The 27,613-nt window shown below is 39.0% G+C and overlaps 3 protein-coding genes across 9 annotated transcripts in view; 2 read left to right on the top strand and 1 right to left on the bottom strand.

Annotated features, from left to right (window-relative positions):
- The window catches only part of LOC104327947 (iron-sulfur cluster co-chaperone protein HscB), a 5,704-nt gene extending 532 nt beyond the window's left edge, over window positions 1-5,172 (top strand). For 2 of the 4 annotated variants that reach the window (XM_075434323.1, XM_075434321.1), the window contains exons 3-6: window positions 392-481; window positions 1,026-1,170; window positions 2,056-2,103; window positions 3,397-5,172. In XM_075434323.1, coding sequence (XP_075290438.1) covers window positions 392-481; window positions 1,026-1,170; window positions 2,056-2,103; window positions 3,397-3,488 — 375 coding nt within the window. In that variant the 3' untranslated portion in view covers window positions 3,489-5,172. Of the gene's footprint in view, window positions 1-194; window positions 323-391; window positions 482-1,025; window positions 1,171-2,055; window positions 2,104-3,396 lie in introns of those variants that run through there. The other 2 variants (XM_075434322.1, XM_075434324.1) reach the window with 2 other exon arrangements.
- On the bottom strand, window positions 3,984-19,156 carry LOC104327950 (solute carrier family 2, facilitated glucose transporter member 11). 3 transcript variants are annotated; one of them, XM_075434315.1, is made up of 13 exons: window positions 19,022-19,156; window positions 18,182-18,271; window positions 16,123-16,221; window positions 14,317-14,477; window positions 13,588-13,712; window positions 13,194-13,323; window positions 11,852-12,000; window positions 9,042-9,229; window positions 8,441-8,551; window positions 8,226-8,327; window positions 6,613-6,688; window positions 5,957-6,084; window positions 4,787-4,990 (listed from the first exon to the last, which is right to left on the bottom strand). In XM_075434315.1, the coding sequence occupies exons 2-13, from the start codon at window positions 18,224-18,226 to the stop codon at window positions 4,787-4,789; spliced, it is 1,518 nt and encodes a 505-aa protein (XP_075290430.1). In that variant the 5' UTR covers window positions 18,227-18,271; window positions 19,022-19,156. The 3 variants fall into 3 exon arrangements, with proteins under 3 accessions (XP_075290429.1, XP_075290430.1, XP_075290428.1); XM_075434314.1 differs by lacking the exons at window positions 4,787-4,990; window positions 19,022-19,156 and adding an exon at window positions 3,984-4,068 and having other exon boundaries at window positions 18,182-18,267; XM_075434313.1 differs by lacking the exons at window positions 18,182-18,271; window positions 19,022-19,156 and adding an exon at window positions 18,553-18,932.
- CCDC117 (coiled-coil domain containing 117) lies at window positions 18,970-26,325 on the top strand. Of its 2 annotated transcripts, none has more exons than XM_075434316.1 (6): window positions 18,970-19,069; window positions 19,406-19,767; window positions 20,539-20,589; window positions 20,938-21,171; window positions 22,576-22,713; window positions 23,265-26,325. In XM_075434316.1, the coding sequence occupies exons 1-6, from the start codon at window positions 18,995-18,997 to the stop codon at window positions 23,515-23,517; spliced, it is 1,113 nt and encodes a 370-aa protein (XP_075290431.1). In that variant the 5' UTR covers window positions 18,970-18,994; the 3' UTR covers window positions 23,518-26,325. The 2 variants fall into 2 exon arrangements, with proteins under 2 accessions (XP_075290431.1, XP_075290432.1); XM_075434317.1 differs by having other exon boundaries at window positions 19,409-19,767.
- Window positions 26,326-27,613: the final 1,288 nt, after the last annotated feature.

Genomic DNA, 27,613 nt, shown 5'->3' on the forward strand with positions numbered 1-27,613 from the left:
CGCGCCGGGAGGGGCCGCGTTCGGCGGCTCCGGCGGGGTCCGGCGGCCCTGCGAGGCCGAGCGCCGGGCTCCCGCCGCCCTCCCGCCGTGGGGTCGCGGGGACTCCCATTTCTTGTTACTGATGCTGAGGAGAGGCTTCTGCTCGCAGTTTGGCGGCGGCGGAGGTCGATAAGGGGCTGCCGCGGTTCTTGGGATGTCAGTTGTGTGAGGGGATGCAGGTCACGGGTCCCGATAGCCCTCTCGCTCTCCTTCCTGTCTCTGTTAAAAGTCGACTTTCAGTTTTACATGCGTGTATTGTTGTGGGAGCACTATTTCTCTGCAGGTAACAAAGGTTTATGTTTTTTTGCCACTTGTGATTAACTTGCTACTATTATTCATTATCCTTTCGCAGAAAGAACAGTACTACTCTGAGCAACACTCTTCCTTGATTAACAAGGCCTACCAAACCCTCCTGAACCCTTTGAGCCGTGGCCTTTATCTAGTAAGGCGTCCATTACGTGTTTTACCAATACCCCTATAACTAATCATAGGTGGCTGGGGCTGCTGGTGGTAATGTAATGAATCTGACCTTTGGCTCCATCGTTAATGTGCTAATTTGTGTTCCTCTGAAGATGGGGATTACCAGGGATTGAAGAGAGACCAAAAACAAGCTCGTCTGAAATTTTATCGTGTTTTCTACTATTTTCTTTAACATTTTGCTGACTATTACCATCTCATTTGCTCGCACTGATTTGTTTGCTGCATCACATATTGTGTTTGGCCATGGCTGTTGCTTTGAAGTTTCAGTCTTGCCCTTGGCAGCCTTCCTTACATTTTTTTGCTTTGGTGAACTGCTGATTTTTATGGTCTACTACAGAGTTAATCTTAATATTGACTCTATTTATGCACATTTCATGGAATAAACTAGAAGTTTATCGCATACGAATCTGAGTGAGCCGTAGGGAAAGACTTAATATTCAAGAAAATAATTCACATTGAAATAGATGTAAGAATTTGTATTTCCAAATGCCTGTTTTCTTCACCAGCTAGAGCTGAATGGAGTAGAGCCGGCACAAGAGACAGACTGTGATGCAGACTCAGTGTTTCTCACTGAAATCATGGAAATTAATGAGAAATTAGCAGAGCCTAAAAATGAGGATATCCTTGAAGAAATTGAAACTTTAATTAAAGGTAGGTTACGATTTGACAGTTTTGTACAGAACTAATTTACTGTATCTTGCGTAATGTTAGAGTATTTCTGGAAGACTGAACTTGTTTAGTGTATTTCTTTCAGTATCTCTAACTTGTATTAGTCTTGAATTGGCTCACTGCAAGAGCGTTTCTCCCCCAACCCCAAATGTTGCTTTTACCGATTTACACCACATAAACATCAAATCTGGCTTGAGAAAAATCTCTATAATAGTACCTATTCTGATGGCAAAATAGGTGTGTGTATATATGTATATTGACCATAAAAAGGAACTTATTCAACCTTCAGCAGATTAGGGCAAATAGACTGCTATAAAAGAACAAACTACTCAAAATGAAGTTTAATAAAATACTTGACTGACCACATTAAATAATTTTATTTATACAGACATTGTATTTCTTTCAACTTAGCGACCATTATCTTAAGTGATTATTATCCTTATACAAGCAACTTTCTTGTCTGTATTGTTGGCGATACCCAAAACGTAGTTTCTTGGTATATTTAATTCTGTGCAATAACAGTAGTATGCCAAAAGCAATTAGAATAACTGGAATAAAAGCTAAGTGAAATAGAAGAAAATTAACTGTAGCATGGTAAACTGTTACACCAAAAGTAAGTTAGATTTCTGGGAAGTTAGTGACCCATGGATTTGCATTGGAATTGCTATCTGAAAACCTGTTCAAAGAAAAATATATCTGTTTGAAATTATAATTTTAAAAAAATTTAGCAGCAATAATATGAAAATCTCTCTTAGCTCCCAAAAGACTGTAAGACTAGTAATTAAGTTTCCTACCACAGACAATCAGAATGCAGTGGTATTAATTATACTATGTAACAAAAAGTGAATGAAATAATTTGTTTTACAGTTAAACAAGAAGAACTGACCAAAGAGGTGACTGCAGCTTTTGAAAGAGGTATCTATTTCTATTGAGTATTTAGCTGCCATGCATATCAGTTATAAATGCTTAAAAAACCCACATTCTCTTATTGGCAAATATTTCCTGAACTACAGAAAAGAAATACTGCATAAGCAAGTGTTCTTTGTTTGGTATTTAGAACAAATTCTGCTAAGCTGACCTTTCTGCTGATGCAGGAAATTGAGGACCTCAAATTAAATTAAAAACCAAAAAATTCCAATATAAAAGTTCTGCTCAATTCAATTTGCATTGAAATGATCACTTCGAGTGGGAACGCAGATGCTAAAAAATGTCTTGTTTGTTTGTTTCCCAGAATACTGGGAAGGACAGACTCTTTTTCTTAATCAAACTTACCATGTACTCTGAGGTTTCAGACTTCAGTTTGGGAGATGCTGCTCGGCAGACCTGAAGCTCTCAGGAGAGCGGTGGGTGCTGTTCTTTGCAGTGAAAGTCAAGACAGGAAAAATTCTGCTGCTTACCACTGAAGCTGTATGGCAAGAAAAGACTTGATGCCCGATTTAGCCTAAGGTTTTAGGGACTTCCTGTGCAGTAATCAGCATGACTTTATTCCATACCAGTTGGTAGGCAGGAGCTTGAGCCATTCCAGACTAGATTCTTACTCTGGGAAGAAACCCTTACATTTCTGTCCTGGGTCTCAGAATGCTTTTATTGTTAGGTTTATGTAGTAGCGTGTTGTAATTGTAAAACATCAAACGTGAAGTAGCGTTGGCTAGGCCTGCATGTGAAGAATTATAACATTGTAATCTGTCACTCTTTGTACTATGAGAGGTAAGGATTGTGCTGCATCTGTACTTGTCAGTAGGTGATAAACCACCTTTCCCCTCCAATTGTTTAATTAAGGAGAAAGTGTTTCCTTATCAGTTTTGGAATTGACACTGTCCATACTGGAGTCCTACAAATCTTTTGCTTCTTCAGTGATGGCAGTTGGTCTAATTACATACAAAAAAGTTTGTCTTGTCTGTATACTTAAACTTCACCAGTGGCTGCATCGATACTGTAGTCGCTTTACAGAAATGTCATCAAAGGGTATTCATGTCACATTTCTAAATTGTACATTTTTACATGTTTTGTGGAACACCTCAGTTAAGGTGTTCCAAAACCATCCTAGATTAAAATAATAGGCAACGTGGTCTTAATTGTGTATGGGTCCTTACAACTTGCAGCTCTTACTATTGAAATGGGCCCTGTCATTGAAATCTTGAGATTGATTCTTGAAAATGAAAGTTCTGCCCTTCTTCTGTAAACTAGTAATGTTTTATTCCATTTCAGATGATCTTCAAGAAGCTAAGAACCTTCTAGCCAAAATGAAATATTTTGCAAACTTAGAGGATAAACTGAAGAACAAGAAGATCCCTTCCTGATACTGCCACCTCTACCATTAAGGGTTAATGTTATTTTCAATTAAACAGCTGATTTATTTACCAAAATCAGAAAAAATGGTATTTGCTTCCTACATTTTCATTAAAAGCTGTGATTTTGAGAGAAGGAAGATAAATGTAAAAGAAATACAGTGCTTACTGTAGCACTTGTTAAGTAGCAAATGGAACTGGGAAATGCTTACAACCAGGAAAAGATGGAATAGGTAAGGCGGGACTACTCTCCTAGCAATTACAGGTATGGAAGTGAGTATCAGAGAGGCACACAAACACAGCATGTAATTAAGATTTCTTCCTTTTTTACTACTAAAATATGAAGAATTCATTTCAAGTTGAAAAACAGTCCTGGACGAAATGCTGGAGATTAAGCTGAAAGCTCATTCAATAGGTCCTTCAAGTTCTCTGTAGTCTCCTTCAGCATGTTCTATCAGACCATCTTGAAAAATCTTTAAAGGTGACAAGTACTTAATTCCTGTCATCTGTCCTCTCTTGCTGCTTAGTGCTTTTTGTGATGTTGATCTTGGTCTGCTGGGAATTGACCTTCAAAACTAGAAGAGGTTTTACTCTGCGGCACAGTTGAAAATGTTAAGATGCTAGGTTAGGGCAAAAAAAATCAACCCAAACTCAAACCTCAGAAACTGTTTTATTAGCACCCTTTTAGGAAACAAGTCTTTGTAATAAGCTTTATTGCAAATAACAATAATTCAGATAGGTGCTGTACTGTCTTTGTACAGTTACAGTAGTAGGACTTCGATGAAGAATGTCCTTAAATCTTTTAAAGAAGTTATTTAAGTGGAAAACAGCAACTAAACACCCCAATTTCTATATAAACTAGAATATTTCAAAGATCAGTTTCTCAGTAGATCAGTTCTTGTTTAGGTTTTAATGCCTTAGAATATTTCATTCAGTAAAGCACCAACATATGCTTGATTACCTGAATCTGAAGAAGGGGCTTAGAAATTGGAGAAGAGCTACTGAAGAAATCTGCTGGTGGGGAGGAATTCGTTGAACACCCTCTCCTGGCCTTTCTGTGTCCCTACAACATCAAGCTGTATCTAAACATCAAGTCTTCTAACTATAATATTGTATCTTGTTAACAGCATTTCAGCAATATATGTTTTAACAGCATTTCAGAAATATTAACTTGCCTTTAATTAAACTTCCTCTAAATATACAGGAGGATTTAAAAAGCTACTTGTTCATGGTATTACACTGCTAATTTGGAAGAGGCTGTTCATAATAAGTTCTGTTACAGCTGTGAAATTAAACTGATTTTTTTTTTTTTAAAATTCATCATGGAGTTGTCGTCTTTCATAAAGCTCTGTTTCCTTTTTTTTGGTATTTCTTCCAAAATTAAGCTTGTTAAACTCCTTTTTGATTTCCAGAAAAGATTTGTTTTTTGTCTCGGGAATAACGATGAAGATGAATGCAGCAACTAAGGAGCACTCCAGTAAGAACACCAGAAAACAATACTGCTTCAGTCCATTCTGAAAATAAAATTTGATTGCAACGCGTTTCAAGTATAACAGTGGGTTTTGGAAAATAAAAAGCTTTTTGTTTCTATTCACGCCTAAAATTGCTGCTCGGATATTTTTAATAAAAAGACGTTCAACCTATCCTTACTTTACATCTGACTCTTTAATTTTTTATTTTTTTTTTAGATAAAAGACTACCAAGTGCTGTGCAATACACTTGGTAGTCTTTTATTTAAAAGAAAAAAAGATAAACTGTTTAAACACACACTAAACAATTCACAATGTAATGACAAGTCAGCACTTGCTACTTAACTGTCTCATATTTTAAGATTATATGATCTTTTTGTAAATGTTTGTTAATAGTTTTCAATGCTATAGATTTAAAAAAACCCTCTTATTGAGAAGCAGAGTTCAACCAAAAAGAAAGGACTGTCAAATCAAGATAGGCTGCTGCATGCTGTTCCTGCATGTTTTGCTCTCAAGAGTTAAGTGCTAAAACTGAAAATACAAAGCTAGAAATGAAAGCTTATATTGCTTTTGCTAGTAATCTTCCTCATCACAGAACCCTCTGTATGTAAGTTTAGTGAGCTCTCAGAGAAGGTGTGAACCACTAGCCCCAGGTACTACTTCAATTTTACCTTGACATAAAAGCACAAGGCACTATTAAGAAATGTGTTATTTGAATCTCAATATCTGATTAAGTATTTCTAGTTTTGGTACAGTCTTCATTTTCTTTTTAATCTGAACATGAAAATTACCCCCATGCATTCCTTTTAACTTTCATTTATCATGTTTTACTATCTTTTGTTGATATCTAAAAAATATTTTAAGAAGGACTGAATCTAGTTATACTCGCTTGAGGGGTAGTGTGCATCCTATGTTTAAGTGTTGCTGTGTAAGAAAAAGCAATTCAATAGAACCTGAGAGAAGATTAAATGGGAGGTGATGCAATTGGGAAAATGTGTTATGCACACTTACCACTATAAAAGGAAAGAGCATTCCAATTGTGAAGAAACTAATCCAACTAATAGTCCCTCCTATCATGTAAGCAGCAGGACGTGAAGACTGTATAAATAATTCAGCTGTCAGGGTATTTGTTACGCCACCTGGGGGAACGAGTTTCAGAAACAGAACAGGTTATAATGCTAAATGTCCATTTGCGGTATTTCCAATGCCAGAAAAATTGAGTTGCTTTCGAATATGCCACTAGCTGATCTGATTCTACTAAAAATATATACATATTCTTCACAGCACATTTTTTCATCTACTGCCCATGCACTAAGTGTCCTTCTAAAAAGTGGCTCTATTTCAGCAGCACTGCTCAGGAAGCAAGAGCCCCTTTAAAAGTTTAACAGGCTTTTTCTTGCTTCTTGTATGAAATCGACTGAATTGAGGGCCAGAACTAAGACCGGACCCCTGACGCATAGCTGGCCCTGAGAAAGCTGCACGTAAGCCTCAGTGCCAGGCCACAGGAGACTGAACTGTTCTGATGCAACGGGCTCACTGGCGTTCCTTAGCCAGGGCACCAGCAGCGTGCAGTAAATACTGGCTGACTTACACAGCAGAGCTGCTGACATTCCCCCAGCCCCAGACACACATTTCACCACTATAAAACACGTGTTGCTGTGTCATACCTGGTCCCAACCCAAAGCTCAAGATGAAGGCAAATATAGATGTCATGCTCACATAAGGCACCCATGAGTACAGTTCCTGGAACAGAAGAGAATGGGAAGGTTTAGTTCAGATTTTGATAATCCAGTTTTAAAGTTTGGCTTAACATTTGCATTTCCTTTTACTATTTTACTGCAACTAAACCCAACAGTTATTCACGGCTGTCCACAGCTACTTTTTTTTAACAGTACTGCTTCAGAGAAATTAAATATTGTTCATTTAATAATTTTTACTAAATGGAATCTAGTACTTCTGTCGAGACTTATTAGTCCTCTGAGGCTAAAAATCTACACCACTATTCAACATAACAATCATGTGTTGTTACTAGTTTAACATATTGTCAGTATTCTGGTATTTTATACTGATCCCATGCGTTAGCTGTCATTAAGCATTTTCATAGCATGGACAGACTTCTCATCACATTATTTATGTATACATAAATGTCAATAGTGCAGTAAAGAAACATTAGGATTACTATATACCTATGAAACTAGGTGCATTAGAAAGACCAAACCTAAGCTTGAAATTCCATTATTCAAAAGCAAACCAAGAAGTTTACAAAAGTTACAATAAAATAATTAAACCTAGGCATCTGCCTAACGGCTGGCTCATTCAACTTTTTGCCTGGCCTAGCAGCTCAGTTTAGTCCAAGCACACAGAAATTACTGTAGCTGCCTCTTCTGTGGACTGCTTGCCAACCTGTGCAGCCCCTAACCCTACTGTCCCTCCAAACATCAGACATGCAACGTGACTGCAGATGATCCACCTGTTTAAAGGCAGCTTCCAACACTGACGGTGTGGGTAGGGAAAGAATGGTAGCTCTTCAGCTTTTGTCAGGTGAGGAGTTATCAGGTGACCAAACACTGACTAAATCAAGTTGCTCACTGTTGGAGCTACACCTACATCATCTTGCTTGGATTACCCGAAAGTAACAATAAATATTTAGTATAGTACAGTCTGCAAATGTAGAGAGAGATTTCCTCTCAATGTTCACTTCAGGTTTGTGGGACTACATTATTTGAGCTGATAGGGTATACAGAACAATTTATGATGCCTGTCTTTGTACTATGTCAAAAAGCAAGGCAGGATGTTGTCTTCGCATGGTAAGTTTAAGGCACTGTGAACATCGCTAGTGAGTTTCCAATAGTTTCTGTGAATTTACACTTAATGGATTTAAGTGTCTTTTGAATTTCAGCATCTTTATAATATTTTTTATTTGTATGCTTTACAATTAAGTGGCTGAAGTGGACTCCGATGCTTAATATCATCACTATGTAGTATTTCATCCTAACATTACTTTAAAAGCAAGAATAAACCCTGTTTTGTTATCACTTAGTTTTGTCAGCATTAAATGGAGCTGCACCTTTGAGACAAATACATGATCAAATCTTAGCTGAGAGCATTCTCTTATTTTAGGGAAATATAGTTGCAGAATTGATCCAATCTTTCAATTGCTGTCATTTTTTATGCTTCTGTTTAAACCTATGCAGCTTTTGTCTTCCAGCTTCTTTTGAGTGTCACAGATTTTCACTGACTATAGTCATATCATGTAATATAAATGACTCCTTCTTTACACCTGGTAAGTCAGAGAGAATGTTAAAACAATGCTCCAAAGGGTCATAAGGAGATAACCCCCAATGATGAGATATCTTCTTCCCACGTAGTCTATCAGTAAACCCTGTGGACAAGACATAATTTTCTGTTACTATATTGATCTCATATTTACCAATGTTCTTCTTCAAGAAGAATCTTTACTCTTTATGCTAGGAGGTAGAATAAACTGTTACTTACACAGGTGAGGGCTGTGAGGCATTCACAAGCTCCAGTACCGAGTGTCACATATGGGATTTTTTCTGCTGAGATCCCAGCTTGTTCAAAAATGTAAGTTGCATAGAAATAAATCTACAACAGAAAAAAAAAAAAGGGGTGTTCACAGTAGTTAAATCGTCAGCTGGAAACAAAGTCAAGTTCATACTAAACATACAGCTCAATGTATTTTATATTGTGAGTTATTAATTTGACATAAACAGCAACAAGAATCTGTTAAATTAATGTCTAGGTAAATACATTGCTATCATAAAAGCAAATATAATTATTCAACTTACTGAATTTAATACTTCACATTCTTAAACCAGACTCAATGGGATAAGCTGATCCACCTGTATTTACTTTTTCAGAAGAAGGTAAACACAAGTATTTGGTCTTTCTTTATAGAAATTTACATACCAGAAACCAAAAAAAAAAAAAAAAGAGAAACACAGAAAGAATAGAAGATATTCTTTCCCACTTATCCCATTTCTCTGAGCTTCTCTATGTGGATTCTTCATAAAGGGTTGAAAACCAGATAGAAATTAAATAATTCTTTAAGCCATTCATATGTATGAAATCTTACAGCATTTATCCCACTGAGCTGTTGGCCCATAGTCATCACAATCACAGTAATGAGCTGCCATCTCACACTACGATCAGTGAATAATTGCCAGGGCTTCTTGGGTTTCTCCCCATCTAAGGCAAAACATTCCCGCTGTATGTCTTCCATCTCCCTTCGATACTCTGAAGAACCATGAAATCGCTTCAAAGCTAAAAAAAGAAGAAAATATCTTATGTTGACCTACTGACCGCAACTTCTGGACAATCATCTCTTTCCACAATGACCTGGCTTTTGCTAGGATATTACAACTTACTGCTTTTTGCTATGGTGGGTTTGGAGATTTCAGTGGCATTACTTTATTTTTTTTAGAGGAATATCTGACTTTGAAATATTCACCAAGCAAAATATTTTGAAGTGGTTTATATCTGAACCACAGACCTCCAAATAGTCTTTTCATTAAAGGACACACCAGTTTGAAGTTTTTTGCCTAAATTCTAGGCATCTATCAAGTCTTTTATTATGTCCCTGTCTTTAATTTTGCCAGTGGAATGCATTTAGTGAGCTCGAGTAAAGATGATCAGTAATTCTTCTAAGGCAAGTACGATCAGAAGTCATTTTGATGCAAGACTAAAATCTTTACTAATGGTCCTAAAACCTAAGAGTAGATAACATCAGTTCCTTTAAAATCTTCAAGAATAAATATATAATAAGTGACAATTTGTCTTAAGTGCAACAGTAGCACTTTTGATGATCCTGAAAGCAAACTTTCCAATACAATTGCTATCACTAACAGTGTAACCAACTTGAAGCTCTAGCCATTCTTCAGTATCAGTTCAGGGGCAACCACAATTCTCGGAAAAAAACAATCCATGATGATGTTAAAAAAAATTAAGAGGGAAAGACTTTAATAAGATATGGAGATTGCAAGCTTCAGTTACATTTTAAAAAATTACATTTAATGAAGCCCAAACTAGATCATAATTTGAAAGGGACATTATGGTCATCTTGTCCACGGCTTCCAAATTAGACAGAATTAACTGTATTGGTCATTTTTAGTTACTGTGCTCCTGCAGTTGTGATTGTCTCTGAATATTTTTGGGCAAGGTAAGCAAAGAGAGAGGTATTTTTAGCAAATCGGGTGACAAACTTGGGGCGGGGGAGGCCGAGACAGCCCTGCACGCACAGATGACTTTATCTAAAAATGTAATGTTTTTTGCCTGCTGGTACAAGCAAAAAATCTTGTACCCAATACAATACAAAATTTAACCTCTCTCTGGGAACACTGCCTTTTTGTAATTCCTAACAAATTTTACCATGGCCTAACGGCTTCCATGAATTAAGCCTCTTTAATTTCCTTTGTTGAAGATCCTTCCACAAGATATACTGTTCTATCTACGAATACCTTTTCTAGACAGGTAAAAATTCACATGCTCATCAACAGCACTTCAAATGAAGTAACAGAAAAAAAGCAAGAGAAGAAATGTTTTTCCTTTATGTATGCATACAATGAAAATTGAATTAAATACAACCCTATCAAATGCTAACAAGGTAAACTTCCTTTGTTCATTTCTCTCATTTATTTAGCATTTTAAATGGAAGATCCAGGGATCACAAGTGTCATTTTATGTCACTGTGAACTATATCAGAATTATCATACCAGGTGGATGCAGAAATAGTGAACACATTTCTGAAAAATATGTGATTGAGTATTTTACTGTCTGGATTTGTACATCTGGATCTCTTTTAAATTTTTTATGTCCTCTCAATTTTATTAATTAGTTACTTATTACTTTAGGAAGGGTCTTTTCATATTTATTTAACAGGCCTTCAAACTGCATTAATTAATAAGACCTGCTTACTTATAGTGACTAACACTTTTGTCTTTGGAGTATTATTCCATCGGGTCTCTCTGGGAAGTAAAATACTATCCATGGTATGTGAGGATACAAATGGCTACCTCAGTGTCTTCTTTTGTGAAAAAAAAAAAAAAAAAAAAAAAACAACAAAAACTTTCATGATATTTAGTTTCTTCTTGCAGTATAAAGAGAACCGTGTCATTTCCGGATAATCACAACTAATCTGAATTTTTGTCTTTCAAATTCTGCTTGTAGTGCATGGGCTCCACTTGCTCATTTACACAGCACTCCACAGCTATTACATTACAGTTATTACAGAACAATGATAGATCTCTCAAAGATAAAGTCAAAAGTTTAAGCTGTCATAGTTCTCCCATGTGATATAACAGAGGGAAAAAAGGTATTTAAAAGATAACTAAATATTTATAAAATGGAGGATAAGGAGTTTTCTGCTCAAATAGCCAATTAATCACTTTTTTAACATCACCTCTTTTTCATTAAAAAGCTCTCTAATTTTTCAGCTACTTATGCTGTCTCCTTTTTATTATACTATTTTCAATTATTTCTTATAGGACAAGTACAACAGTATCACTGAATGGAAGAAAATACCTGACATAACTGATACTTAATGTGTGACATGACCTGAGAAATGAACAATCCAGTGAGAGGTTAAGTAGGTCAGGTATGTTAGTTCATCCAAAAGAAAAATTATGAAAACTTTGGAGATTTCATTAAAGAGTAATAAAACATAAACATACATTTGAAACGAGATAAGTTTTGTTCCAAATCTATTATGGACTCCTGAGTTCCACAATCCATTTTTCGATATGAGCTCACTGGAGGAAAAACATTAGCCAAAAAGCACTAGGCAATGTAACTGCACTGTGCTGATAAAGCTAAAAGGAGAATCTGGAACCCAGTATGCTCATTGTACACTTCCAAAGACACAGAGAAAGTATAAACGGTGTAAATTACCTTTAGCACAGCTCAGCTCATCACCTCTGTCAATAAGAAGGTATCTGGGACTTTCAGGAAACCATGGCAGGAATAAAAGTTGGGCAAATGCTGGGAAACAGCTGCTGGATAGCAACCAAGGCAAATAAGTTTCTCCACCTAATAATTCCCTGGGAGAAAAAGAAAAAAAAACCAAAACAAATAATTAGCTACTGGTGACCAAGATGCTTGCCCTTCATGAAACGTTCCCTTGTAACTAGTTACCTACATCTTGTGAACCTCAGCAGAAAAAGGTTGGGAAAATATTTTCCAGCCACTCTGAAATCAGGTCTTGGGATGAGACGAGCAACACCACTTTACCGCTCCTTATTGCCGTGTTTGTCCTAAGCATTATTTTCAGATTTGCCAAAGCACTGTTTTCTAGCAATGTGGGAAACTACAAGCATACAGACTTCACCTTAAGGTCGGCGGCAGCATTTGTTTTTGAGAATCATACAATAATTTAGGATAGAAAGGAATTCATAAAGTCATTGATCCCACCTCCCATTCAAAGTTGATCTAATGAGAAGGTGTATTACATAGAAAGGAATCACTAAAAGTGCTACAGTTAGAATCAGGAAGTTGATGTGTTGTGGACAATGTAAACTTGTTAAAATAGGAAGTGTATTGCATTTTAAATACTGACTCTAGATTATGCAGTTTGAAGTCTGTATTCTGCTTATTTTGTAGGACCTCATACCTGAAGTATCTAGCAAAATCAGTTAATTCAGAAGCTGGTAATAAGGAAAACGAGAGAGAAGTCTGCTCTCAGCAGAAGGGCAGAGCAAAAGCAGTTAATGTGCTGTTACTCAGGGTACTAGCAGTTGCTCTTAGGGCCATGGAAAGCTTCTAGCAGACTCCATGAAAGAAGCTTTTCATCTTGAGGGTGTGCAGTCTCTGTATTTGGCATTTTTTACGATCCAACTGGATGAAGTCCCTAGCAACTTCATCTGATCTCGCAAGGTACAAAATCAGCAGCAGTGCTACAATGCAGTAATTTTGAGTCCTTTGCTCTCCAGTCCTGTCTTATGAATGCCCACTGGCAAGAAACTGGCAGGAAGTATGAACTCAGCATAAATGTACCTGTTTCACTGATGCTGTTCTGGCTGACCCATCTAAACTGAGAATACTTCCATTGGGAGACAGCACAGAGGTTTGCAGTTGGAGGAACCAGGTGACAAAACCAAGGTTTTCTTCTTACAGCTAGACCACTGGTGTGAAGTTGATTCACTAGTGCTACAACAGCCACAGTGAATGTTTTGCATGGAATTGAAATTCTTTACATGCAGGTAATGCAAGGCAGGAAAAAAAATGCACTTCTAACCTCAAACCAATTATTTGTCCTGTCAGAATCCCTCCAGTCAGAAAGATGGAACTCCCCATGGTCATGCACCCTCTAAGATGTTTTGGGGCAACCTCCCCAATATACAGAGGCTGCACACAGATCCCAACACCTGCAAGTAAACGGAAAAACATTTTCCTATTAATAGATTTTGCTTCAAAAAGAGTTACTGAACCAAAACATGCAGGAAATTAGACTTAGTTAATTTCCTATTAATTTAGCTGCCTTCAGACTCCAAGTTAGACTACAGACCATTTTTGTCATCATATCTACAAAGAAGCACACAAACATGTATCGTAACACCTAAAGAATCAGCAGTGACAATAATTTATCATTCACCATAGTTTACTGAAAGTAGGAACAGGAAATCATTCACCTGAATTTATGCCAATCAAAAACCTTCCAGCAATCAGTAACTCAAACAATCCTGTAGGAAAACTGATCCCCATTAAAATGGAGGCCAGTATTGCTATAATATTATTCATCAAAAGAGCTCCTTTCCTAAAAAGGAGGAAAAAAATATTAAGGAAATCTGAAATAACATGTTTTTTAAAAAGTTGTCCTTTCTGGTAATATGGAAAAAAATGGGCTTTATACTGAAGAAACATGCTATTCACTGGAAATCCAGATATCTGATACAACTATTCACTCGTATTTAAAAAAAGTCTGAACATAAGGATAATGCATAAATATGACAGAAACGCCTGACAAGGTAGGAGTGGGGCTTTGTTCATTTATGCTATATCTATACAGAATGCACATGAAATGTTACAGATCATGCAGCATGCCCTTACTGGCGGGAAGGCTGCAAATGTGTATGGGTGACCTGTGTTTCCTACCACGCCGTGTGTGCATACTCCTACTTAGATTTCAATAAATGTAATGGAAAGACTAGACTGAAAGGCTATAATTCAGAGCTCATCTTTTAAAGTGACATTGGAACAAACTGTAAAATTCTACTAGAAAATTCTGCTTTGAAGTGAAAAACATTTATAGTCACCTAAGGTACATTTTCTCCTACTCTTTTTCCATTTATCTAATTTATATTCCAGTGAGAAAGCAGGAAAAGACAACATGCTGCTACACGCCTGCTGCTATAACTCACCTGCCTAGCTGGATCGCCATGCTGCCTCCAATAAGGGCTCCACACAGTCCTCCAAGTGAAAATATAGAAGCAATGACAGACCAAAGAAAAGTCAGCAAATCTGGATTTAGTTCCTTGTGATAACGACTTGTCCAGGTTTCATTTAAGAACTTGTGTATATGCTGCAGTCGAAAAGAATGATGAATGTGTAGCATTATGTGTAGCCCTACAGTTACAGATAACTTCAAAATAATTTGCACCTCAATCTTGAAAACCAATTCCAGTAGCTAACAAAAGATATCATCTTAGCTGTATTATATTAAAAATACCAATAACTAGCAGAATCTTCCTCGTCCACAATACCAATGCCTACTCCCCATACATCTCAAAGACTGCTAAGCAGCTTTGCTTTTGTACCCTACCTCAAGGAAGGCTGTATGCCACTAGAGGAGAAACATAAACCTTCTGTAGTGGTACTATGAAAGACCTTTGAGGTCCTTCTGAACGAAGGGGTGACAGGGAGGATGGGTAGGTCCTAATGTTTTTTAGAAACATCTCAGAGCACAGAGGTCTCACATAACCTGAAAAAAATTACTGCCAGAAGACTCACTCCGACACTTGATTTAAATCTTCCTGCCTTAGTGTAATCCAACAATTCATAGTAAAATCCCTTTCTGCAACTCTAACATTCCTCCGCCTTTCTTACAGTATTCATGTGTCAGAACTTTTAAACTGTTATTCTACATGCTTGGTTTCCTAAAATTTTTCTTTAGAAACTCTTGAACTGGCATGTATCCGTAATCAGAGGCTCCTGTTCTCAGCAAGCAAAGACTTTACAGAAGAACAAACTTGCTGGACGCTCCCTCTGTTTCCAGCATTATTACATGTTCTTTCACAGATTATTTTAACCTTTACAAAAAGTATACAATGTTGTAGCAAATTCAGCCTTCACAGTTTCGCAAGAAAATAAATCAGCTGACAGCAGAAAATGATACAATCACTTTCACAAGACCTTTTGCTCAGATCCTTGAGTCATCCACAGAATATGCAGAATCCTCAAGGCCATGGCAATGGACGCAAAAGCAACAACCAGACACTACAGATTAACTTTTTGACTCTCTACAGTCTGTCTCAGTAAGCTGCCTTGTGACAGACAACTGTAACTATCCTTTCTCCCTCTCACCCAGTGATAGGATGTGTGGGAATGGTTCAAAGCTGCATCAGGGGAGGTTTAAACTTGACATTAGGAGAAACGGTGATGACACTTTACAGAAAGGGTGGTCAAGCACTGGAACAGGCTTCCTAGACATGTGGTTGATGCTCCAAGCCTGTCAGTGTTTAAGAGGCATTTGGACAATGCTGTTGATAATGTGCTTTAACTTTTGGTCAGCCCTGAAGTGGTCAGGCAGTTGGACTAGACGATTACTGTAGATCCTTTCCAACTGAAAATGTTCTGTTCTAATCTATTCCATTCTTAATGTTCTATGTTCTTTTAGTCAAAGGTGTAACTGGAAGATGTTACTTATTCATTCAGTTAATCCTTATAAACAGACTTTAACTGAGGTGTTTATGTTAATCCTTCTAAAACAGACTTTAACAGAGGTATTTATGTGGCATATTTGACACTTTTGTCTGACACAGAATACCTCTAATGGGAGACACTCACAAACAAATTCACAGGAAATCATTTTGGCAATCAACAAGAATCCTTCAAACAAGAGAAAGTCTGCCTTTGTTAATGCTGCAAAAGGGCATTTGGCCTCTCAGCCATTTAGACAAGATACCTCCATTGCTGTAAAACAACCCTCTGAACCGGAGATATTTTACCTGGGTGGGTGCATTGATAATGGAAACATTATATCCATACTGAAAGGTCCCTCCAATTCCAACAGCACAAACAGCCAGAAACAAGGTGCAGCTGGGGAACTAGAGAACAGAAGAGAGTAACAGGAATGAAAAGAGATACGGCCTTAAAAGCACATGCCTATAATATCTAGAAGAAAATCACAGTGAAATGTATCATGTATTTAGTTTTGAACAGTGAAATTACTTGTTTACAAAACTCCATAAACTCTCAAACACCTGCAGCAGGAGAAATATTTCACTTGAATTTGGCCATGATCACTAAGGTTTTTTCGAGATTCAACGATTACAAGCATCCAGACTAAGTGTAGGCAACACAACCATTGCACGGCTGATGACTTATTTATTGAACTGTGTAAATGCTTTTTGCACAAATCACGCTGCTCATGGTGTCTATTTTTTATGAAAGAATGTTAGGATTCTTCATGTTTGGTGTTAGCGGAACAATGACTCAGTAGTAGAATTAACCAAATCCCAATTTCTATGACTCACATTTCACCTGAGATGTGAGAAATAACAGTATTTTATTTCCCTCATCAAGTCCCTAAGTTGATTATTGGATGTCTGCAAGTTAGCAGGTGCTAAACCTCAGTATCTTAAATCACAACATATTGTTCACTGGCATTAGTATTCAATCTAAAGTCTATCAGCATGCACTTTTTAATTTTTCAATATTGATTACTTAGTTACATTCATAATTCAGTGTTTATGAACTAAAATTCACGATTCACAGGCTCACTGGTTTTAAGGTCAACAGAAACCAGCATCATGATACATTCTCATCTCAAGAGAGTCTAACTGGTCATAAAACCTTATACTTCAGATTAGGCCTCTGGGTCAGAGCAGATCTCTAGAGGTTTAGACCGTGTCCGCCTTTCTGATGTGATGCTTCTTGACTCTACTTTTTTATCGAATATGATAGTACTAAAATCAACCAGTTCAAATGTTCAGCAACACTTTCATTAAAAATTAGGTCCTAATTTAATCTCATACTATCTTTTTGTCTAACTTCAGCCGGATACAACAATGTCTCCTATATTAAAGGCACTTCTGTGACCAGACTTCCTCTTCCTTCATAGAGACTGTACGTAATTCTTTTTATAAGCTTGTACTCCCTGAATATCTCATTGTAAGATATGTAGACTGGTTCATCATTCTCATTCCTGGTCCAGTTCCCAGAAATGTTGAGTTATTCCAGATCCTATACTGTATTCTGAAAGAGCTGTGTCTTTCCTGAAGATAATTCATCAAAACTTCCTTCATTCAGGACTGAAATTAATAAGAAATTGAAACGGATCTTATTAAAGTAAAATCCAATTAATATATCCTTACAGTTTCATAAGAATAAAAAGTGGTTCTCTGAATGACAACCAAAGCAATGAATTAAGAGTAATAAGTAAGGGCTGCAGTGAGTATGGTAGGAAAAAATTAAACTAGAGGTGGTAAATGCTGGCATTGCACACTCAGACCTTTCTATTAACCAAATATTGTCAACGTATTTTGCGTGTCACACGGGTACAACCTGCAATCCAGAAAAGACTGAAAACAAGCTAACAAAAAACCCAGAAACATTAAAATACATCACATAACTTATGTTTTGTTTTGACAGCTTCGTTCTTCCTGCCCAAATCCGTCTGCTCATTACACTGTAACATGTTGTGTCACATTGGAGTTTGGGCTCTGATTTCTTAGGGCAGGGGCAACAGCCTGCTCTGTTTTGTAAGCTACTTAACTCCTGACAGTTTATAAGCACTTTCACCTTATTTCAGAAACATGCCACAAACAAATTCAATTTACATGCAATGTAAAACATCAGAATCAGAAAACATGCTTTCACAGCTTCCATTTTATAATACAGCTAAGCATCTAAGGAGAACACAAAACTTCACAAGCCTGATCACACAATGTATTTTTATTTAAAAGTAAACATGAAACCATCGAAGAATCCACATCTGGGCATCATTATTAAAGCTACAAACTCTCTGCAGGATCCAGCTTCAGAGGCCAAGACAGTTCTGCTTACCTTGCTCTGTGTGCTAGACCCTCTCAGCAGGGACTGGTACTCCATTCTTAGTATGGGCAAGATTTCCTTTGCAAAATTTAGTAAACTACACTACAGGAATAAAAGGTGCCAAAGAAATTAAGTTATTATTATATTAAAACACAGATTTTTGCCTTCCATCTCTAGCCATTGGGATTCTTCTCAGTGGGTCTGACTTTTTTATGACAGAAACATCCAACTTCACAAAGCCTTACAACAGCCACAGAGAGCTTTCCCACGCTTAATACCACAGCACATGCACTTTCTTCATTCCAGTCAGAGCAGAAAACACACCCGTTAGCCACCCACTCGCTGTAGCTTTCAGCTACTGAAGAAAACGACAGGGCGATTACCTTGTGCTTTGGTGTCATTCCTCCCGACAGCTCGACCGCACACTCGCTCGTTGCTTCCCCACGGCCACAGCCCGCAGAGCGGGACAAAGCCGCGGGCTGAGCTCCTCATCTGACTGGGATTTGGCTGCCCCGTGGGCGGCCCGCCCCAGCCCGGCGGCTCTGGCTGCCGGCCGCGGAGATTACGCCAGGCCGCAGACAAAAGCGGATCTGTCTCGACGCTGCCTCGGGAGCCGGGGCGGGCAACGGTCTCCCGGCGGGGACAGCCCAGCCCAGCCCCTCCCCGCCGCGGGGGTCCGCGCAGCCCTATGGCCACCGCGGCCGTGCCGCCGGCGAAGTCTCCATAGCCGGCGGGCTGCCGCCGCTCGGGACTACAGCTCCCGCCGCCCCCCGCGGGCCGCCGCCCGGGACTACCGCTCCCATAGTGCCCGCGCAGGCCTTCTGCATGCGCGGCGAAAGGCCTGGAAAGTACCTGGGCTCTGGCGGTGTCGTCCAGCTCCGGGCCCGGCCCGGCCCGGCGGTGAGCGCTCCGCGGCGCGGGCGGGCAGTGGGGACTGGGGGCGGGCAGCTGTTGTCTGCTGTTGGGCCGGGCCCCGGTGGCGGCCGGCGGTGCCGCTGGGCCGCTTCACCTGCGCCGCCGCCGCGCTCGCCAGCGCTGTTCAGCGCGGGTCGCCTGCGGGAGGGCCGCGGACCGGGCCGGGCCGGCGCCAGCAGCGGGAGGGCGGCCTCGGGCTGGGGTCCCGGGGCGTCCCGTAGCACGGTGGGAACCGGCGCCGGCCCGGGCCCTCCCCCTGAGGGGGGCGTCTCGCCCAGGGGTGCGGACGGGCGGCGTTGATGTCTTCTTTCTCCCCGACAGCAGGAAATGGCAGCTCTGGGCAAATCCTGCCAGGGCATCCCTGCGGGTCCTGCCGTGGAGTTCCCCCAGGCTCCGGCCGCTGCCCCTGACCGCCACGGCCCGCCGGCAGTCGCGCGGGACGACCCGCAGCCCGGAGCCGTCGGCCACGACCGTCTCCAGCCACCCGTGATGGTAATGGCAGGGAACGGAAACGACGGTGTCGACGGCGGCGGTTCCTCTGGCCTGTATCCGCGGAGCAGCTTCGACGTTGCCTCGCTGGCTGCGCTTGGGAGCTACAACGAGGGCTTGACGGTGGCCCCGGTGGGCTCCTTCACGAGTGCCGCGCGCCCGCAGGGCCCGCATCAGCAGCAGGGTCACAGCCAGTAAGTTGAAAACCAGTTCCCGGTGGAACCGGGGAGGAACGTGTTTCTCGGCTGCATTGGCAGTGTGAAAGAAGCTTTCTTTCTTTTCAGGATGAGTTATAATTTGTGTTCTTTTAGTCGGGTTTTGCTCATCCATTGTAAGACTTCTATTGCGCTTGTCTTACAGCCTTGGAAGCTTGTTGGTCGGGGATGAAAGAGCTTTCTAAAAGGAAAAAAATGTGATGAAGTTTACCAACATCTTGATGTACTTTTAAGATCGTACACTTTTTTTTTTATTTTTACTTTTTTAAACTTCCTGTTTCTCATATGTGAGTGCAAAAAACTTAAGTTATTCCATGAAATGTTGTTGTTTGGTCATATTTAATTTGAGTATGTCACTGTGAGACAATGTATTAAGAGACTGAAGTTGGATCACATGTTTTTTCTTGAAGCATTTGAATTTTAGCAAAAATTAGTCTTGCCCCTTGTGGAAAAAATAAATAACGTAGAGGAGGAGAAACTAGCAAAGAATTCTGCTCGGATAACTGAGTTATTACAGCCTTCTTTGACTTTCTTTGAACAAAGTGGTCATTAATTGTCTAAAACTTCCAGTCCCTTCACAGCTGGTGACAAACTGCAACTGTTGCTCTTAGCTGCAAGTGAAATTTTAAAAGGGAGGAAAATATTGTTTGAAAATCTCAATGTGTTAGTTGACTATTTCAAAATATTGAAAATCTCAATGTATTCAATATATAATTAGAAGCCAAATAACCATTTGTTTTTCTTTTGCAGTGTCTCTGTTCGCTGTGGAAAGAAGCATAAGCTAGAACAAGAGGCAGAAGGGTAAATTAAATTTGTTTTTTATAGCCTGAAAAATCAATTTGTCTTTTGTTTTCTATAAAGATTTGAACACATCTCACCTACAACATATGCAGGAAGGGAACTCCTGTCATTGTTTCCATTTGGAACTCTTCCCCAAATCCATCTCAGTTACCTAATTAATTGTGTAGCACCGATGTCCTTGCATGGGTACTCACATTTTAGTAAGAGCAGCATGGATTTATTTTCTTTGTGGAGGTTATGTTTCCATAGTATGTCAAGTCGGTTGAAATGCACATGACTCTCTAACATTTTTTCCTGTAGAATGCCACATTTCTCTTTTGACAATTGTAAACTGATTTTGTTTCCTAGTTGTCCTGTGAGGAAGAAGAGACTGACAGGAGCCAAAAATTGCCCTTTGAATCCCAACACTGAAGAATGGATTCTCTGTGCAGGTCAGCAGGCAGCTGGGGAGGTAGCAAGTCAGTATGGTGGCAGCGGTCCTGAAACTGCCATGTTAGAAATTCCCTGTGAAGAAATGGATCAGACAATGGGGGAACAACAATGCGAGGTTGCTCGCAGGAAGCTTCAGGAAATTGAGGACAGGTAAATGCAGGGATTGAGTAGACTGGCTTTGCTGAGCTTTCCCTTTTTTTGTGGGTGTTAAGGGGTAAATCTAGCACTTAGCAGTGCGATAACACTACTGTAAGCCTGAGATGAACTTTTTGTTAAGTGATTTCTTTGTAGGCTACGTGTGGTCCTGTGAGTCTTGGGGCTGATAATATGATCTGAAATTGAGGGTGCTAGAGCAAGAGATGCTGAATAAATAACCACCTTTTCACAATCATTATGCAGCATCAGTATACCATAATGGGGTTTTGTGCTCTTTTGTGAGTATCCAGAGCTCAAATTTTAACTGATGTTATCTGATCAGACTTGAGCTCAGCTTTTTTCAACCAACTGCAGCTTGTTCTGTGTTTAATACTTCTAAATGCTCAAGGTAGATGTGAATTTGTCAGTGTAGAAAATAGCATGAACCAGACACATATATCTGCACGTATGCAATAAGACTGAGGTTCATCTTTCTGTTAAATACCAGATATCTTGGTGCTGGGGTAATGGGGTGGCTATGGGCAGTCTGTTGCAATCATTCAGTAAATGTACTGTGCATTCTTGCCTTTGAAAGATTTCTGGGAATGTCACCTGTATGTATCAGTTGATTGCAGCTGAGCTAGTATTTTGAAATATCTAAAATGACCACTGCGGACAGTTGTTAGAAAAACCAAAAGTTATATAAATTATAAACCAAGATTTTTTTTTAGATGATTACTCCATAGATGATGCATGAAGGGAAGCAAGGTACTGTTAGATTTTTTTTTTTTTTTTATGGGTAAATCGGAATACTGCTGTATGTCTTTATTATCCGGCTATATCTGCATTACTAAGTGTGCTTTGGACCTCTCAGAGGATTGTTCCCCACCCTTCCGAGCTACTCTGCTAAATTTTCATTGAAAGGTTTACCAGAAACAAAGAAGATACCTGGAGTTTGTTCTGAATGCCTCAACTTTTTGTGCCGTTTTAATCTCTGTGAAATTGGTGCAATGTCATTAAAGGCTAAGAACTGTATTCAGTAGCTTTTCAGTAATTCTCAAAGTTAAGATATGATTGTGACTGAATCATACAGTTTCCCTTGAAGTGAATTTATTTATTTTCTCTTAGTGTATGTCTGCACTGTGCACTGCTGGAGGATGCAGGCAAAACAAAGCTAGCTCAGGTACCAGAAGTGGCACAGCTGCTCAAGTGGCTTCTGTGGTTACAGTCGTTCTTAGAGTATATTGGCCCAAGAGAGACTCATGTTAACATGGCCCCGCTGCTTCTGGTACCCAGCCTAGGTCAGATATCTACACTGTACAGTGCAGTGCACGTAGATGTAACTGTAGTCTGCAGTGGATGTGCCTGTTAACAGTATGCTCAATAGTGTTTATCTCCCTCTTCCCCCTCCGTTCCTAGGATAATTGATGAAGATGAGGAAGTTCATCCTGATGGAAATGTTAGCAATCTGCCCACTCTTATCCTGTCAGATACCCTTAAAAAAGGGATGAAGAGGGATTTTGGTGAAGTCCTGACAAAGAAAATAATAGAGTCTATGTAAGTTCTGGAGGAAATCATGGTGCTGTGTAGCTAACACATGCAAGTGAATAGAGAGACCCAGTCTCATGTTTGTGGAGATGTCCTTAATTACTGCATGATGCAGCCAACGTTGTATAACAGATCATTCATCTGTTCAAAAAATAGGAGAAACTACCCTAATGTAAAAGAGAAGCAAGTGTAACTATAGTGGTCATCAGGCTGTCTGTTTTGTACTCCTCATCTGGACAGAGTTAAATTTGTTAAATAAACCATTATATCTTGATTTTTATGTATCTGACTTTCCAAAAGAAGGTGGTCCTAAAGTGTGACCGTCAGTGATCATCAAGTTTGGTGCGAAAGAAAAGAAAGAAAATACAGGGTTAGTTAGAACTAGAAGTAATAGAACTAGTTAAGGAAGAGGAAATTTAGTGGGGGGGGGGGGGGAAAGGTGTATGGATTCTGGAATATAGTTCCAGGCTAGCACAAAGGATGAAGATACTCACTGGTCTTCTGCATTGAATAGTTGTGATTGGAGAATTTAACTTTAACTGAGACTCCATCCCTTCTAGGAGCCGTCCTTCTATGGAGCTGGTGCTTTGGAAACCTCTTCCTGAATTTCTCACAGATAAACTGAAGTCCATCGCTGTTAAGAACTTCAAGCAGCAGAGTACAGAAGGGTGTCAAGCTAAGCAGTCAACACCAAGAGCTGCTTTTGACCCACAGACTGAAACATTCCCTGAATCACAACAGACTGCTATGTCTCCAGATCCGTATGCTAGTTTGGGAATCTCTGGGTGTGTAGAAGAAGAAATGGAGTTGTAGATGCCAGATTTTAGACTGGAAGTGGTGAGCTTCTGGTGGTTTTTGTTGCTGTTTTTCAGTTCCTTCTTCCTTGCTGGTTTGATGTGTGAATCTGAAATTTTTTATTTTTGTTTTTCCTACTAACAGTCATAACAATGTGGATTTGCCAGACACAACTTAAGGAAACTGACACCCCCCCCCCCCAAGATTTCTGTAGTCCAATCTGTTAAATATTCTTGCTTTTACTGAGAAGGCAATCCAGAGGCTTTTGGAACAAGGAAGTAGCTTTCCATCTTGTTTAGTGGTGAAACATAATCTTAATTGTCCTTGGTAAAGTATACAGTCCAAATATTGAATGTAACTGTGGCTAAAGCCACATCTTTCACCTACTGAGCCATTAACACTTTGGTGCACATACTGTGTTTTGTCAGTTAGTTTAATTTGAATTACAGAAAGGAAGAAATACTTCTGAGTCTCGTCACAGATAGGAGAGCGATCGCTATGGAAATACAGCTTTTCACACTATTTCATCTGGGGCTATTTCATCCATGGCTGATTTGTATTTGATGTAAACTCAAATGTAGAAATGATACATTCTGCAGTGTGGTAGGGAAGGAATGTTATAGCTGAGCATAAGCCTCTTGCTTTGTAGAAAGTAATAACAGCTACTAACTTGCAAGATACTTACTAACTTGAGTCAGCTTTGGTTCATTGGCTCCTAAATTGTGTTTGTGAGTTTTTGCTGCCTCCCTCCCCAAACGATGCAAAGTCTGCAGAAAAGTGGTTCTCAGCCAATGGATTCACATTTTACATTGTGCTGTGATTCTTTGTGTGCATTGAGTTGGAAAGTCAGTTGAAGACAGTGTAACTTTTGATTAAGTTAATGGCATCCTTTAATTTTGATAAACATGGTAAATAAATCAGATAACAGGGAGCTGCTTTCTGGCGTAAAGAGGGTCAAATGCTTGTTACCATCTGTAACCAAGTCCCAGACTTTAAAACTGCTGGCATTGGTGGTGAAGTAAAGAAGATGCTTGTCTTCTTCCTGAGGGAATCCAGACTTAAAATTTAAGCCAGAACAACATGTGCCATTACCATAACATCACATAGTTTATACAGATGTATGCCAAAAGAATTTTGTACCCTGCTTAGGGTGTTAAGAAAAAAGGAATCCTCAATGAGTTACTGCTTGTGGTTTTCCTCAACGCACAACAGTTCCACTACGCTTAAAACCCTTAAACAAGGCAGAGAATCTTATCTTCTGTGCTTAAATCCTTGAGCTTTCTTGGAGATACCTGAATTGAGGCTTTTTGTAAGAAATTCCTTTCCAAGTAATAGGTTCTGTTCAGAGTCTTAGCATCCCAGTCTGTTTTTGACATCTTGCTAACATAAAGGAGCAAGTACACAGTAATGCAGCTGTTTGCATAAGAAAAATCTACTCTTCCTTTGCACAGCTAATTTATAATCTTTGTGGTAGTGTTTTTTACTGTTGAATAACCCATAGTCGATGATAGTTTAAAGTCAAGCTTCTTCTTTTGCAGTCATCCTTTATTTTCTTTTGGCTGATAGCAGAAGCTTTGTTCAAAGAGTTACCCCTATTTGTTAAATCCTGTCTATCTTGCTGCTCTTTTTGAAGGCTGTGTGAAGTTTGCTGTCTCTTGCTAAAACATTTCAGAGCTTCACTAAAAACATTCCAACATTTGAATAGATATTACTCTGGAAACTGGTGTATAACTTCACCATTCTGGACCTTTTATTAAATTTCAGAACATGTGCAGTTTTATCTTGCTATTATGTCTAATTTCATTTCAATATCTGCTAGAAATCTCTTGCACATATGGTGTAAAATTTCTTGTGTATTATTAAGCTGCTGAACATGGTTAAAATCTACAGCCTTTGACATGCTACATTGCTTGACTATAAAGTAAAGCAATGCAGTCTGGAGAAGGTTGTAGTCACTGCGGGTAGAAAATGTGGTGCCTCCAAGTAATTACCTTTTTTAAAGCTTGCAGGATTATAGTGAAAGTTCAAGGTCGGAACTGTTGTAGCCAATAGCTCTGAATCCTAAATAAACTAAGAAGAAAGGATAAAAATTTCAGAAATTTGATGAAACCATCTCATGAATGCTAAAATTGCAACAGAGGATGTAGAAAACTGGAGGCATATATAAATCAAATCTAGATGCAGTTTTTTCCTCTTAAAAATGACAAATTGCATATCAAACTTGCAGAAAAAGAATTTTTGTAGGTGGCTTTTAAGCATACTTTTTTTGTGTTATGTTTGTACCAAAGGTTGACTTTCAGAGGTGTGTTTCCTCTTAATCATTTGATGCTAATACAGCATCACTGACCCCTATTATTCTGCCATCTGAAACAAGAATTTAGTGGTAACTATTGACAAAGACCACGAGATGAGAAAAAACCTGTGTCCAAGAAATTTGCTCTGGTAGAAAACATTTAATTTTTTCATAATTAATTTCTGCCTGTGTGATATAACAGGGTTGAATCGCTTAAATTGATGGGGGAGGATAAGAGCGGGGTAGAGCAGGACTCAAGAGGACTGAGCAAGATTCTTGCTATAGCAATCATTTGGAGAGGTAAGAGAGAACAAGCTACTGGGTAATTTCAAACTTCTGTATTTTTAACAGTTTCATTTGGTTTTGGCTTCCTTAGGAGACTTCTATTAACACTGTTTACAAGCGGGTTGTCAAATGTGATGCAGTATTAGGAAAAACTTTATTTTGAAATACAGCAGATGTGATTCTGGTCTGTCTTCTCTTGGGACCAAATCACCCTTTGTACATCAGTTTTCAATAAATTTTCTACAATACTTTTTAGATGGCTGTGTTTCATTCCTAATAAAAGTGAAAACCTTGAGAGCATATGTCCAGTCCTTCAACTGGAGCGTGAAATATACTTCTGGCCTAAGAATATTTTTAAGTTAACTACATAGTCCCAAGGCCATGTCAGCTCTTTGCTCCATGGTGTTCAACAGGATGGAGGGAGGAGAGGGGACAACAGCAGGGTAGAATAAATCTGAAGCTGTCAGAAAGGAAGAGTTGCTGTAAATCTGTCATGACCCAAAGGCCTCTTAACAAAACAAAGGGGTATCAAAAGGTGTTGCTATAGCTTGTGTTTTCAGATCTTTCATTTTACTTCAGACTAAAATTAAGAATGCTGAAGTTGCTTAATTCTGTATAAAATGCATGTTTGAATTAGGAGAGTTTTTAAAAAAATACAAATTTTAATAATGATTTATTGGAATGTTACACTTTGCTCTTTTGTTTAATATTTTCTGTTCAAGAGTTTTTCAAGTAGCTGAAGGATAAAGATGGGTGTGCTAGACCAGTATTACTTTTACTTTCAAAATGCTTTCAGGCAGTATTAACTTTATACAGTTGGTTTAAGTTGATTTTCATTTCTTTTGGCAAAGGCATTAGTTTCAGTAGCTGTTAAAATGGTTAGTTATCAATTGCCATGTCTGCAGTGACTCAGTCTTCAACATCAAATTCGCAAGAACACACACCTTGCCCAGAAGTACTGCAGCACTGAACAGAGGCAGTTCCATCAGCTACTACATTTAGTCTTCTATTGCACTACCTTTTAGAGGCCAGACCTTGTCTGTGTGAGGCCAGGAAAAATGGCAACAAAAGCAGTATGCTAGGCTGCATATCTTCAGGGTGCTAATCTCAACCTTCCTCTAGCCCTGAGGAAAGTATGTGAAATATCAGTCCTTTTAGAGGTGCTACTTTCAACTGCTACTTAGCCCTGTAAACTATGTCTCTGAGTTCTAGGCTAGAAAACGTAGAGCTGAGTTTTAAAGGAATGGAACTTCTTCCTTACATTATTTCTGTTGTACTTGAATTAATTTTTTAATTTCATATGAAGTTCCAGTAATACTGACAAAAGTAATGCAAAACTATGCATCAAATTTTCACTTGTCCATTTGCTTTTATGGACTCACAAAAACATGTATTGGGTACTAAGGATGCTCTTGCAGTCCTCCCTATTTTTGAGCTTGAAAGTAAAGCAACATTTTTCAGACTACTTTTTTTTTTTTCAATCTAAGTTTCTGCTATATTGCACTGCTGTAGCTTTTACTGCTATCCGATATTCAG

Source organism: Opisthocomus hoazin, chromosome 13, assembly GCF_030867145.1.
Source record: "Opisthocomus hoazin isolate bOpiHoa1 chromosome 13, bOpiHoa1.hap1, whole genome shotgun sequence".
In the NCBI taxonomy this organism is placed as follows: domain Eukaryota; kingdom Metazoa; phylum Chordata; class Aves; order Opisthocomiformes; family Opisthocomidae; genus Opisthocomus; species Opisthocomus hoazin.